The sequence below is a fragment of the Hyaloscypha bicolor genome, assembly GCF_002865645.1.
Source record: "Hyaloscypha bicolor E unplaced genomic scaffold K444scaffold_129, whole genome shotgun sequence".
Taxonomy (NCBI): Eukaryota; Fungi; Ascomycota; class Leotiomycetes; order Helotiales; family Hyaloscyphaceae; genus Hyaloscypha; species Hyaloscypha bicolor.
In genome coordinates, this window is record NW_020194631.1 from 744,977 (window position 1) to 759,872 (window position 14,896).

General features: G+C 40.0%; 4 protein-coding genes across 4 annotated transcripts; all 4 read left to right on the forward strand.

Annotated features, from left to right (window-relative positions):
• Positions 1-5,464: 5,464 nt before the first annotated feature.
• Positions 5,465-5,686, forward strand: K444DRAFT_539094 (uncharacterized protein; the record flags this gene model as incomplete). Its single annotated transcript, XM_024875594.1, has 1 exon — positions 5,465-5,686. A coding segment is annotated over one exon (222 nt), but the record flags the coding sequence as incomplete, so codon positions are not given.
• A 558-nt stretch (positions 5,687-6,244) lies between these two features.
• Positions 6,245-9,889, forward strand: K444DRAFT_597817 (FabD/lysophospholipase-like protein; the record flags this gene model as incomplete). The annotated part of the gene is made up of 6 exons (XM_024878503.1): positions 6,245-6,630; positions 6,684-6,926; positions 6,973-7,553; positions 7,613-7,647; positions 7,695-7,728; positions 7,779-9,889. Exons 1-6 carry the CDS (start codon positions 6,419-6,421, stop codon positions 9,887-9,889), a joined length of 3,216 nt encoding a protein of 1,071 aa, XP_024731645.1. The 5' UTR covers positions 6,245-6,418.
• Positions 9,890-11,142: 1,253 nt separating this feature from the next.
• Positions 11,143-13,333, forward strand: K444DRAFT_539458 (uncharacterized protein; the record flags this gene model as incomplete). Its single annotated transcript, XM_024875632.1, has 3 exons — positions 11,143-12,480; positions 12,546-13,028; positions 13,085-13,333. 3 exons carry the CDS (start codon positions 11,143-11,145, stop codon positions 13,331-13,333), a joined length of 2,070 nt encoding a protein of 689 aa, XP_024731646.1.
• Positions 13,204-14,314, forward strand: K444DRAFT_112645 (uncharacterized protein). Its single transcript, XM_024870336.1, has 3 exons — positions 13,204-13,302; positions 13,370-14,088; positions 14,146-14,314. The coding sequence occupies exons 2-3, from the start codon at positions 13,405-13,407 to the stop codon at positions 14,158-14,160; spliced, it is 699 nt and encodes a 232-aa protein (XP_024731647.1). The 5' UTR covers positions 13,204-13,302; positions 13,370-13,404; the 3' UTR covers positions 14,161-14,314.
• The last annotated feature ends 582 nt before the right edge of the window (positions 14,315-14,896 follow it).

The following is a 14,896-nucleotide window of genomic DNA, read 5'->3' on the forward strand; positions in this document are numbered from 1 at the left end:
TCGCGATTACCGGCTAGCCCCTATACCTGGGGTGTAATTACCCTTCCTTCTTGCTTACTTAGCCCCGATCTGATTAGACGATTTTTATATCCATTATCCAGATTATATTAGTAAAACCACCTCCCAAGATACTAGAAGTTTATATTAATTAAATAAATAATTAATTAAATATTTACCAGGATGGATTAATGGATCTTGGGGACAAGATCCTAGGAGGGGAGTATAGTTATAATATATACAGGGTCATACGTGACTTAAGGGCATGTAATGAACCTCGGATATTGCGGATATTAATCAGGGAGTTCGGTAGCCCTTTAATATCCTAACTAATTACTGTTTATATCATATGTATTAGGCTTATAAATCACTAATTATATATATGCTATCGGGGCCTCCTATTTAGAGGGGGCTTCCCTGGACCTTATAGGAGAAACAGAGATTAGTTCTGTACTGAATTTAATACTGTGGTTTTATAATATACTAATTCATTCTATTGTCTTATTACCTACTAACAAATACCTTATAATATTAATTACCGGGATCTAAATAGAATTACTATTAAGAACCAAATACTATTACTACTTATTAGTAAAATAATAAATAGGCTTTATAAAGCAAAGATATATATAAAGCTAGACTTAAAAAATACTTATTATTAGTTATAAATACGGGAAGGTAATAAGTAAAAAATAATATTTCAAATATACTATAGATATTTTAAGTACTATATTATGCCTTTTAAACTATTTAATACTCTAGTAATATTCTAGGTATATATTAACTATATACTAGTAGGCCTTATAAATATTATTTATATAGTTTATCTAGATAATATTTTAATTTATTTAGAGAACCTAGAATAGTATATAATAGTAGTCTAATATATACTTGAGTAGTTATAGTAATACTAGCTCTTTATAAACTTAATAAAATATAAGTTTAATATAGAGAGAATAAAGTTCCTGAAATTTATAATTAGCTCAGATAATATAGAAATAAAAACTAGCCGGGTTATAGCTATTAGGAAATAGCTAGCCCTAAAAAATAATATCTAAGAAATTCAAGTATTCCTGGGTTTTACTAACTTTTACTAGAGATTTATCTATAGATACTCTAGGGTAGTAAAAGAATTAACTAATTTACTAAAAATTGGCAGAAAACTACTATATTAGTTTAGCTAGATAAATAAGGCAAATAAGGCTTTTAGGGAGCTATAAATTATATTTATAATAGTACTAATTCTTTATTATTTTAACCTAGCCTTAAAGATTTATATAGAAATAGATACTTTAGGATTTATAATTATAGGTATAATTTCCTAGCTTTTTAGTAAGAGAGTAAAAGCCAGATAATATCCTATTACTTTCTATTTAAAAAAGATAACTATAATTAAGAGTAAATATAAGACATATAACTTTAAACTCTTGGCTATTATTCTAGTATTCCGTATTTAGTAATATTACCTAGTATATATCCGGTATATTATTATTATTAAGATAAATTATAATAACTTAAAATATTTTATAACTAAGAGAAAACTAAATAGTTAATAAATAAGATAAGTAAAGAAGCTAGCTATCTTTAACTTCGTCTTAGAGTACTAGCCGGGGTATAGTAATCCTGCTAATAGGCTATTAAGAAGGCCAGATTTTATAGTAAGTATAAATAAAGATATTTTATTACTTATACTTTATAATAAGCTATAGAATATAGAATAAAGAATCCTATAAGTAATAGTAATAGAATACTATACTATTCCTATAATACTATAATATAAGGCCTAGGAAAGAGAAGATAAGTATTTCTTAATTAGTAAGATATTAAGGAATTCCGAAAAGGAAATCTATTTTAGTAATAAAATAATACTAAAAATACTACTATTTAAGCCTATTACTAGTATAGCTAGTTATAAATAATATATATTATAAATTCTAGTTATATAAATAACTAGGTCCGAAATAGTATATAAGAAAAGCAAAAAGATATTATTTAAACTATTATTATAATACTAAAGGCTCGATTTATTAGTATAATATTAGTAATATAAATAGTTCTTAAAAAAGATCTTTACTAAAGCTATTAAGATTTAGGAACTTAATATATCTGGGTTATTAAGATATTAGGGTACTATTTATATACTAAATAAGCTGGCTCTTAAAGAAAAATTACTATAAGCTAACTATAATAATCCTATAGGTAGGCATTTTAGTACTAGTAAGATACTAGAGATTCTCTAGAGAAAATACTTCTAGTAAAGTATAAAAAAGAATATAAAAGATTATATTAGAACTTGTCCTATATATTAATAAACCAAGGTAAAGAAATATCTATTATATAATATACTTAGTTTATTTCTCCTCTTTTCTAAGCCATAGTAAGAAATTACTATAAACTTTATTATAGGGCTACCTCTTTCTAGGTTTTATAGTAAAGTATATAATTCTATACTTATTATTATTAATAAGTATATGAAAATGACATAATATATTCCGATTACTAAGGAGGTCTTAGCTCCTGAGCTAGTAGAGCTATTTATATATTATATTATTAAAGACTTTAATATATCTATAGGTATAACCTCTAATAGAGGATCTGTCTTTATAAGTAAGTTCTAGTTAAGTTTATGCTTTTACTTAAAGATTTAATAATAGCTAAGTATAGTATTTTATTTATAAACTAATAAATAAATAAAGAATTTAAACCAAACTCTAGAATAATACTTAAGGTACTATACTAGTTACTAGTAAAATAACTAGATAATAAAGCTTATTTTTATAGAATTCATATATAATAACTTTATATATTTAATAATAGAAATATCCTTATTTTATACCTTATATAAATTCTATTCTAGTATTAAACTATATATTAAGGATAATATTCCAGAAAAAGAAGTACTAGTAATATAAGAAAGAGTATAAAGAATTCAAGTAAAACGGGAAGTACTAGAGAAATAATAATAAGAAGTAATAGATATATAAAAAAAGTACTATAATAAGAAATATATTAATAAGAAGTTTAAGATATATAATAAAGTTATGCTTTATATAAAGAATATTTAATAGCTATAATCTAGTATAAAGCTAGCAAATAAATATCTCGGCTTCTTTAAAGTTCTAGAAATTATAGGAATATATAAATAGGTATATTACTTGGAATTACTACTATTATATTAGATTTATAATATTTTCTATATTTCTCTTTTGAAATTATAATACCCGCAAGCTAGTACTATAATAAAACTAGAGCTAATTAAGATTAAGAGTAAAAAGGAATTTGAGATAGAATTTATTATAGCTTATAAAGAGGGCAGAAAAGAAAGAAAGTATCTCATTTATTAAAAGGGCTATTTACTAATAAATAATATATAGGAATTACTAAGTAATCTAGAGAATATAGCTTAAGAATTATAAGAATACTTGGAAAAGAATAATATTATAATACTATTAGCTAAACGGAGATATAAAAGATAAATACTTTTATTAGGAAACTATTAAAAAACCATATATTTATTCTTAGAAAAACTATACGAAAATTATTAAAAACTCTAATTTCTATATCCCATAAATACCCTACCCTCATAACTACTTTCTATTATTCTTATTATTATTCTTATTAGGATTCTCTCGAGAAATAGGTAGTAAATTAGCCTATAAAGCTATTAGCTATTAGTAAGAAACAAGAAAGAAATAAGTTTACTTAATACTAAAAAATATTAATTATATTATTAAGAGTACTTTATATTTATACCAAGCTAGTAAGAATTACTTAACCTATTCCTTGAATTATTAGGAGAATTTATTAGCCTTAAATAATAGCTTTAATACGAGAAGTATATATAGTTTAGTATAAAAGAAAAGTAGTAATAGCCTTCTCTCTTTTAAATAAAGAATAAGAAAGACGCTTATATATATTAATAGCTTAAAAAAAGTAATTTAATTATATTATATATACTTGAGGAATCTTAAATAGTATTAGAATAAGAAATAAAAGAAGAAATTTGTAATTTATAGGATTATATTTCTTATTCTTAAAGCAGTAATAATTATATATTAAGTAATTATTATTCTTAATATAAGTAAGGTCGGGAAACTTAGTAATATTCTTAGAATATTAAAGATAATAAGAGCAAATTAAAAATATAGGAATATTAGCCAAATAAGTAGTAATAGGCTAATAAGTACTAAGAGAAGTATTTATCTTAATAAATAAAGAAGTAAAAGAGGAAATTAGAAAGAGACTTAAATAAAGCTTAAATAAGGCTTAAAGGAGCTTAAAGGAGCTTAAAGAAGGCTTAAAGAAGGAAGGCAAGGAACGAGAAGAAGCTAGGTATAATATTATGGTTAAGGAAAAGGAAAATTAGTTAGTGGGAAAAGAGAGGCCTTTTTATAATACCCTCTCCCCGAATAGTAATTACGAATTCGGAACCGGCTCTATACCAGGAATACCCAGAAAATTCCAAAGAAGGGATTTACGAATAAACCAGAAAATCGGATTAACTTTTCCAAGCTCTTGGGCCTATAAAGTAATAATTTATTTGCGAATAGAGGCTAAGTTAGGATTTACGAACTAATTAGGAGATTAGATAAGCTTTATATCCAATAGTATATGCTATATTCATACTACCTTTACGAGGGGGAATCGCTAGAGGCAATTTGCGAACTAGCTAGGAAGGGTTAGTGAATTATATCCTCAACTCCATTACCTGGTATAATAATGGGGCAATTATGGGAAGTCTTTAGGGAAAGCCAGTGGCCAGGAAAGTTTCAGGGAGACATTTATAAAGCTATTCGCAGTTTTCCCAGGCCTCTTGGGGACAAGGGCCCAGAGAGGGGGTTAATGTAATAGGTATACGTAATGGCGCATAGACAGGTATCAGATGTCATGGATCTAGTTTCCTATTTTGGGTATAGCTTGCGATCGGAATCATATGGATCGCATGGGATTTCCTAATTAAGTAAAGGGCTTCGCATGCCTGGCTAAGCACTAGGGAATATATAGGGAGACGCTCCTAGCTTTGGAAGGGGCATCGATTAGTCTCTTGTTAGAATCAATTCTTGGAATCAGTTACACTTGCAAGCGTCACTCCGCAGCTTACTTACCTTGACTACTTGTATATCACCCTGCTATTACGTGCCTTACATATAAAGAGCTTTTAAAGCGTCTGCGAACTCCAACTTCTCCTCTACGGTACTCTTTACTAATTTTACCTTCTTCTCCTGGTTTTGCTACCCTGCCACCCCGTACTCCTACTCACGAAGACTGGGCAGATTGGCCTATACTATTAACATTATGTACGCGAAAACAAGGCATTAATTATATTAAAAATCGTATGATATAATTAATAAATGGTATACCTATTACTTCTTCGGTTTTATATATATAAGAGAAGGTAGAAGCGGTATTAGAGAGGTCAATTTTAGCTGGTACTCTTGCTAGATAAAGGGTACTAGATCTGGGCCTTGCGGAGAAGGAGTGTTTAGCTAGGAAAGAAGGAGCTGGTAAGATTATTCAGAAATATGGGGAGATTACTGTGGAGCAAGGAAGAAAGGATATTAAGGCAGATAATGAGGATGAAGCTCGGGTGGTTAATATGAGGCATGCTAGGCTAAGTAAGCCTTGGAGAAATAAGTACAAAAAAATAATGCGAAGGTTTGAAGCTGATTACTGGGACGTAATCAATTAGAAAATGAAGGCTACTGATTATGATTTATGGGAAAAATAGGGGTTGTGGTGGGCTAAAACTCCATGGTTCTATATATATAGGGAAAAATTTGCGTATTGCTGGTTTTTACGTATTGCCCTCCCTCACCTGGTAAGCGTGCTAAGCGAGAACCAGGTGAGCCCGGCCGAACGAGTACAGGGCACATACGCTGAAGTCGCATGACTTTATGCCGCAATATTCGTATACCGTATTAATTAAAGCCTTAGGCGTTAAGAGTCAGCTGTGGCTGGGAATGGGAAGAATCTTTTCCTAAGGCTGCAAGGCACAAGTTTTGAATGGTCCGAGAAATCGGCGATGCGATTTGGCTGATTAGGTAATCATTGGAGGAGCCCTGGTGGCCTGCGCCCGCTCATCATCTTACCACGATAAGGCCCCAACCAAATAGAAGCAACCGCACGAGCAATACCCAGCATGACCGGCCCAGGCCATTGGATTCACAGTACAGCGGAGGAAGAGCAGTACATGGCTTATGGAATGGTCCGTAGTTGAACTCTAAACCTTGGCGGCCCTGATCTAGTAGTGAGGGGCACGTGGGGCAGGTCTTGGCGCGTAATTACAGCCTCAGCTGAATAGCCTCAGCTGAATGGCCTCGCATCGCCCAGCGCTTACCGTACCATCAAGACCTGCTCCAATCCATCCCTCCCTATCGATTACATCTGAACTATACTGAGAAATCTAGCCATGCAGTAAGCAATGTCGGCACAACGTAACGACGAGCCAAATCCCCTGGACAGCACAGGGCTGTGTCTTTTGTCCCTCGATGGCGGAGGTGTGCGCGGACTCTCAACGCTTTACATCCTGAAGAGCATCATGGATCGGTTGAACGACAAACGTAAGACTGCCAGTCTGCCACTGGCAAAGCCCTGTGAAGTATTCGACCTTATCGGAGGGACTAGCACTGGCGGGTAGGCAATCTAGCTATAGAGCGAGCTTCATACCTGTTGACCCTGATTTCAAGGCTGATTGCTATTATGCTCGGTCGGCTCGAGATGGGCGTAGATGAGTGCATTATAGCATATACTAAACTCGCAGAAGCGGTATTTTCCCAGAAGAAGTCTCGCCTGCCATTCAGCCTGAAAGGCAAAGTGAAGGCGCAATTCGACTCTTCGAAGCTCGAGAACGCGATCCGAGAGACTATCAAAGGATCAGGTATCTCCGAGACAGATTCGTTCAATGACGGCAACGAGCGAGGGTGCAGGACGTAAGTGTCGTGAATGCACAAAACGATAGATTACTTATGACAATAGCTTTGTTTGCACTGCCGACCAGAATACCAAAAGCATTGTCCGCCTTCGAAGCTATGCCTTATCCGACGAGTCGAATATCCCAGCTAGCATATGTCAAGCGGCGCTCGCGACGTCTGCTGCTACCACATTCTTCGAACCTGTTCGTATTGGAAATCGAATATTCGCAGATGGCGGACTCGGCGCAAATAACCCGGTCGACGAAGTAGAGGGCGAAGCGGCAAACATCTGGTGCTCGGAGTCTGGAGATCTGAAGCCTCTAGTCAAGTGTTTCCTTTCAATCGGGACTGGAAACCCTGGGATCAAGGCATTTGAGGAGAGTATCTTTAAGTTTCTAGGTCAGACTGTGGTTGGCATTGCAACTGAGACAGAAGAGACCGAGAAGCGGTTCATAGCCAAGTGGAGAAAGCATTTTGACGAAAATCGGTACTTTCGTTTCAACGTCGATCAGGGTCTACAAAGCATTGGGCTCGACGAGTACAAGCAGCAAGGCGCGATGGAGTCGGCAACAGAGAGGTATCTGGTTAACCAAGCTCAGAAGAATCGAGTGCGAGACTGTATCAAGAACTTGGAATTAAAACAGAGTGTGTATATCATGGATTTTTCGTAGCTATAAAATTGAAGAACAAGCTGATTGCTTTAGACAAAACCGAAAAGTCTTTTGCTGCTCTTCGGCGTGTAAGTAGCGTCATCATGGTTAGTTGAACTCCACTAACTCTAGCTAGGAATTTGAAATCTCGAGGATTCGGCAACAAATTTGTATAATCAGCATCTTCTATTTTGTCTTAACCAAGCTGACTGTAGTGTAGTCGCATGTAATGTCCAATGGTTTGTGCCTTTCGAGAAGAATGGTTGCTTCACTGGCCGGGAGTCGGAACTGATCCAAATAGAGGAGCTGCTATTTACAAAGGGTGGACCGACAAAGATTGCTGTCTTTGGACTTGGAGGTGTTGGGAAGACGAGTCTGACGATCGAGCTCGTCTATCGTATCAGGTTAAGCTACAAGGATTGCTCAATCTTTTGGATTCCTGCAACGAACTTTGAGAGTCTCCAACAAGCGTATCTCAATATCTGCCAACAGCTTCAACTTCTTGGACGGGACAAAAAAAATGAAGATCCGAAAAGGCTTTTACAGAGCTATCTAAGCCAAGCTAGCGCGGGTCAGTGGCTTTTGGTGTTTGATAATGCTGATGATATCAGTATGTGGACTGGGAGCCAAGGATCTGACCAGGTATCGTGCCAACTCATGGACTGTCTTCCGATAAGCCAAGACGGGCGTATTATCTTTACAAGCCGTGACAGGAAGACAGCCTACGACCTTGTGCAGCGAGGACATATAGTCGAAGTGCCAGAGTTAAGTGAGGACGTGGCAATAGATTTGCTGCAAAAGTGCGTACCTAGACATGACCTTGGTAAACACGAGGACGATGCAAAGTCCTTGCTCAAACAGCTCACCTATCTTCCTCTCGCTATTGTTCAAGCAGCATCATATATCAACAAGAACGACATATCACTTTCTGAGTATTTGTTACTGCTCGCAGATCAGGAAGAAGAGGTGATTGATCTTCTTAGCGAGCGCTTTGAGGATGACAGCAGATATCGCGATAACGACAGATATGTCAAGGTGAAGAACCCAGTTGCTACGACATGGCTCATCTCCTTTGAGCAGATTCGGCTTCGCGATCCGTTGGCAGCCGATTACTTGTCGTTTATGGCTTGTGTAGACTCGAAGGACGTACCGCAGTCACTGCTTCCTCCAGGTCCATCGCGAAAAGGGGAAGTAGACGCATTTGGGACTTTACACGCTTACTCGTTTGTCCAGAAACGAGCAGAAGGCTTAGCTCCTGAAGACTCAGCTCTTGATGCCCATCGTTTGGTGCATCTAGCAACACGGAACTGGCTCCGGAAAGAAGAATTGCTTGTTCAATGGACTGAAAAAGTAGTAGGGCGATTAGCGGACGTAATCCCGGATAATAAGAACCAGAATAGAAGCATCTGGAGAAGATATCTAATCCATGCTAGTTACGCTCTAGACTCTCGACTGATTGACCAGGATGGAAAAAGAAGGATCGATTTGGCGTGGAAGGTCGGAAATTGTCTTAATAGCGATGGACGGTGGAAGGAGGCCGAGACTTTACTTGTGCAAGTAATGAAATTTCGAAAGACGACCCTCGGCGAAAAGCACCCTGATACCCTCACGAGCATGAACAACCTCGCCCTTCTCTTTCGTCGCCAGGGCAAGTACGAGGCGGCCGAGCCGCTCTACAAAGAGACACTACGGCTATCAAAGAAAGTCCTCGGCAAAAAGCACCCTGATACCCTCACGAGCATGAACAACCTCGCCCTTCTCTTTTATAGGGGCAAGTACGAGGCGGCCGAGCCGCTCTATAAAGAGACGCTACGGCTATCAAAGAAAGTCCTCGGCGAAGAGCACCCTGATACTCTTGTGAGTATGAACAACCTCGCCAGTCTCTTTTGTAGCCAGGGCAAGTACGAGGCGGCCGAGCCGCTCTGCAAAGAGACGCTGCAGCTGAGAATAAAAGTTCTCGGTGAAGAGCACCCTGACACTCTCGCGAGCATGAACAACCTCGCCAGTCTCTTTCGTCGCCAGGGCAAGTACGAGGCGGCCGAGCCGCTCTGCAAAGAGACGCTACGGCTATCAAAGAAAGTCCTCGGCGAAGAGCACCCTGATACTCTCGCGAGCATGAACAACCTCGCCCTTCTCTTTTATAGCCAGGGCAGGTACGAGGCGGCCGAGCCGCTCTATAAAGAGACGCTGCAGCTGAGAATAAAAGTTCTCGGCAAAGAGCACCCTGACACTCTCGCGAGCATGAACAACCTCGCCAGTCTCTTTTGTAGCCAGGGCAAGTACGAGGCAGCCGAGCTCAATTACCCTCGTCAAGATAATTCAGCTCTATAAATCTTGTATTATATATTTTTTATAACTTTGATAAAGAGGGGGTTGGGGAAGTCAGTATTAATATACTTCTTCAATACTTTACTTGCCTTAAAATCTGATTTCTAAGCATACATATTACAGTCTCGAGATTATTCTAGAAGGCTCGCACGAATGCACTAGCCTAATTGTATTTGGTTGAATAGAAAAGAAAAATTGGAAGTGAAAGCCGGAAGTGAAAAGTCGGAAGTTCGTCGCGACAGCAGCATTGTTGGCTGCACACAGCGCAACTTTTTGCTCTAAGCGGAGGATATCGGGAAACGGGAATTTTCCGGCAAGGTACGCATAGCCACACATTTAGCAGCTACAGATTTATTATATAAAAATGCAATAAGTTTTACAGAGATTACTGTAACCCATGACGCAGCTGACCAGGATCCTTGCTCGCTTGATTAGAGGAGGTATCAGCCCGTGTGGCGACGAGACCGCCCCAGCCGCCACAAGACTGACAATAGCTTTTTAGCATTAGAATAAAACCTGGATATCCATATTTAATCGTTTATGAGTTTAAAAGGTGAAAAAGCTTAATGGTGGTGTTGCGAGTCGAGGGGGTCTATTATAGTAGTAAAGGAGGCACTCTGTAAATTCAAGGGGGCGGCGACAACGCGATGATAGTTTTCGGAGTTAATAGGTCAGGAGTGGTCGGGAGAGGTATATGATACAACTGAAATAAAAATGAATAGAATTTTTAATGGGTTCATAGATTTAAAGTCGCTTGAGCTAGAAGTACCTACGGTTTGTCTCGTTACAGGGTGCGTCTCGAGACGCAGGGACAGACGTTACTGTAATCGTGCGTCAGGACGGGCTGGTTTAGTGCGAGCGTCGCCGCACGATTAGTCTGAATGAAGAAACACTGAGATCGATCAATTCGGGACTTGGAGTCATTTTGGATCCCCCAAGATACCCTTCCCCTGCAAACTGGTGTGAAACGAGACATGGGGTGCCATTCAACCGTTGGCGTCGGCGAGCAAGCCGAGCCAATCCGTTGCCGCCGAGTGGCTAATTTTGGCATCTAGGGTTACACAAAGCTCCCCGAATCTCCGATCATGCCACCCCAAAGATGAAAGGCAAAGACCGACCGCCAACAATCACCAACATTCCAAAACACTACCTCCGTTCCTCCGTTCAACTTCCAAGAACCTTCTGGTTACTCTTAACATGTACCTTATTCGCGATTAACCTGCGGCTTCCATCTTCACAAATCCTTCTCTAGCATTATGGAAGACTCGAACGATCTTGGGCTGCCTTCGTTGCAGAAGCTGCAGTCGACTGAGCAGATGGAACTCCTGGATGTCGTCGATTCTCTTCGTGCTTGCGGTCTGAGCGAGATCGTAGATTTACCACAAATCATTGTTTGCGGAGACCAGTCCAGTGGCAAAAGCTCGGTGTTGGAGGCGATCTCAGGAATTCCTTTTCCAAGGCAAGAAGATTTATGCACTCGGTTTGCCACCGAGGTTATCCTCCGCCGAGCTGCAAAAGACGAAATCAAAGTTTCTATCGTGCCAGGAGAAGACAGGGCGCTGATAGATCGGGACCGGCTACTGCGATTTCGCCGCGAATTGAAGACCAAAGATGATTTTGGTGGCCTGTTCAAGATAGCTGGCGAAGAAATGGGCCTTTCGTCGATGGGGAGACCGTTTTCGAAAGATATTCTGAGGGTTGAATTCTGTGGGCCCTCCCAACCTCAACTTACGCTCGTTGATCTTCCTGGCCTCATTCATACAGACCTGAGTGATACGATATCGAAGACTACTGGGAATGTGGAACTGGTTCAAAACCTCGTCTATGGTTATCTGAAGAGCCCTCGAAGCATCATATTGGCAGTGGTGTCCGCGAAGAGCGACATTAGCAATCAGATCATTATTCGCAACGCTCGAGAAGTCGATCCACAAGGTCTACGGACACTTGGAATCATCACCAAACCAGATCTCTTGGTGGAGAAATCAAAGATGGAGGAGTCATTCATGGCCCTCGCCAGAAATGAAAGTGTCAAATTCTCTCTGGGCTGGCATGTGGTCAGGAATCTTGATTCGGCTAGAAACCAGAATCAGGACGATAGAGACAGACAGGAAACTCTCTTCTTCCAAGAAAGCAATTTCAATCGTCTTCCTGCTCACACAACTGGAATCACATTTTTACGGGCTCGCCTGAGCAAAGTCCTCTTCAGTCAGATACGGAGAGAACTTCCACGCCTTGTTGAAGATATTCAGATCCAGATCTCAGCGGCAAAGACTGCTCGAGATAAACTTGGACCAAGTCGAAGTAAGCCTGAGCAGCAGCAGGAGTTTCTCATGTCGCTCAGCCAGACGTTTCAAAATGTTTGTCGAGATGCTGTGAGGGGTGACTATGAGCACGAATTTTTCCAGGGTGACGCGAATCCCGAGAGACGACTTTGTGCGAATGTGATGAATATGCATTTCAGCTTTGCAAACAACATGCGAAAGAATGGTGCTTCCTGGCTTATTGATGAGGATGTCGAAGGTGACAAGTATCGATCACGGGAGCAGGCGATCAAAGAAGCATGCATGCTGCTGAAGAGGAGTCGCGGGAGAGAGGTAGGCGGGATTATCATCTCTGCAGAAATTGGTTAAGTTGGTAAGCTGACTGAATCTTCTCACAGTTGCCTGGCCTACCCAATCCACTCCTCGTCGGTGAACTTTTCCGTCAGTACAGTCGGCCATGGGGAGACCTTGCTCGACTGCATATCAAGAACGTATGGGACACGACCAACAGGTTCCTCGAGCTTCTCCTTAGACACCTCACCGATGAAGATGTCTGTGAGAATCTTTTCCGATTCTGGTTGCATCCCATCATGGAGGAGAAGCTGAACTTAGCATATTCTAAATTGGATGAGCTCCTCGAAGTCCACAAAGATTATCCCATGACGACAAACTACCACTTCATGAATACCAGCAAAATCCCTCGGCAAGATTCTAGCAAAAGAAATTTGGAAGCTATGTTGAAGGACCGTTTAGAGTCGGGGCAAGATATGAGTGTTGGAGAGATTACTCGGATGATGTCCACTATTTCCACAAACCCCGACTTAGATATGGACATGATGGCCGCCGAAGAAGCGTTTGTTAACATGAATGCGTATTATGAGGTATGGAACGATTTCATTCCTAACACAATTTACTGTCACTAAACTGATGGCTTCAGGTTGCCATGAATCTATTCACAGATAATGTCCCAACTCTTGTTGTACAAGCACCGATTATCAGAGAAGTCCCAAAGATTTTCTGCCCGACCGCAGTATTCTCGATGGATCCAGACGTCATAAATCGGATTGCAGGGGAGACAGAAGAACAGATCATGGAAAGAGATTCCATCCTCCGCAGATTGGCAACCTTGGAAAAAGGTGCTCTCATTTGCAAGCAGTACGCAAAACGCCCACAGCTTGGTGAATAGCTCCGAATCCCATTCTTGGCTGATTTGGGTTAACAGATCTAGTTCCCAACCTTGCGTCAAATGAAATTGGCATGTCAGAGCTACCAGTTCCTGGCTCCCAAACGCCGGGAAAAGAGAGCAGGAATACCCCAGGAAAGCCACCTTCTACTCCCAAGCACTTCCCTGAGTCACTTGCCAAGGATGGAAGCTTTCCGAATCCCTTCAGCCACCTATTGGTTCCATCTCAGGCAGGAACTCCAGGTCCGAGTAATGGGAAATCCCCAGCTTCCGTCCCTCAAAAGGACAGAACACCTTCTCCGAAGCCTTCAAGTACAAAGCCAGGACCCGTAGTGTTCAGTTGGGAAGCCACCAAACTTACCGATTCAGGAAATCCCATTCCAAAACCCAGCCAGGCATTGTTCGGATCGACGAGCGGTAAGTCAAGTGGGGATGCCCCCAAGACGCTATCTCCTGAACGGCCAAGTGGAGAAATAGCGGATACGAAACCACCATATAGCGGATTGTTCACATCACGGCCGCTGCCAAACACATCAGCTGGAAATAATCCCTTTGCAAGCGCGCTCGGAGATACAAACAGCCCAAAACCTAGTGCTTCTCTGTTTGGGAATACAAAATCTACAACTTCGTTGTTTGCAACAACTCGCGCTCAAGGACTTGGGAGCGCTTCGGCGGCTACAGCAAGCACTCCCACAACTGGAGGCTCGGGTCTTTTCGCTGGAATTGCTCCAGCTAAGAACGACAATAGTCTGAGGCGAGTGATGCAGAAGTTCATCAGCTCTCTTTGGAAGCCCCTGCTAATCTTTACAAGCCAGTTTCCCGACCGATAATCATAGGACCTCGAAATCTCCCGTTAAATGGACTCTTGGGGTCACTTTTCAGCCTCTTGTGTTCCCCGAATTCCATCCGGAGACTAAAAATCATCTTATTTCTTTCCAACATATTTGTGCCATGGCTGAATTCGTCGAATTTTCGTGCGAGGTAAGATATTCCGCTGATTAACAAATTGTTAGGAGTATGCATTTTCGTTTTCTTACATATTTTCAGGAGCTAAGACTTAGTGACTATAAATTTGGACTTAGTCCGTGGTGGCGGGGTTCAGGGATGATAGTAGATAGGTAAAAATCGCTTTGCTAGCTCTCCGTGTTTTCACGAAAGTCCCATGATCACGGGTCACTCAACTAGGATGGAAACACTGCTGCTTAAGTCTCATAATGTCCTGTTGGACTTCGCTGATCTCAAAGATATGTTTATCTCGTTCCTGCTTTCATGGATATTTGCTTGCGCGGAACAACACTTTCCAAAGAGGAAGTCTCAGAAGCTCAATATATTTCGAAGTGCAACGAGTGATGCTATTGGTTATCCCACACTATATATTTGCCCAGTTTGGCCATATCCGGAAACCATGTAATGCCTCCCATACTGTGGGAGAAGTGTAGGCTATTTTGAAATCAATTAAGCACCTCCATCGCCGGCTAAAGATCATCTCTGCCCTTTAAATTTCATTTATTGGACCATGTCATCTGCACACCCTGCAATTCGCCATGTCGTGTGCGAGCCAGTTTT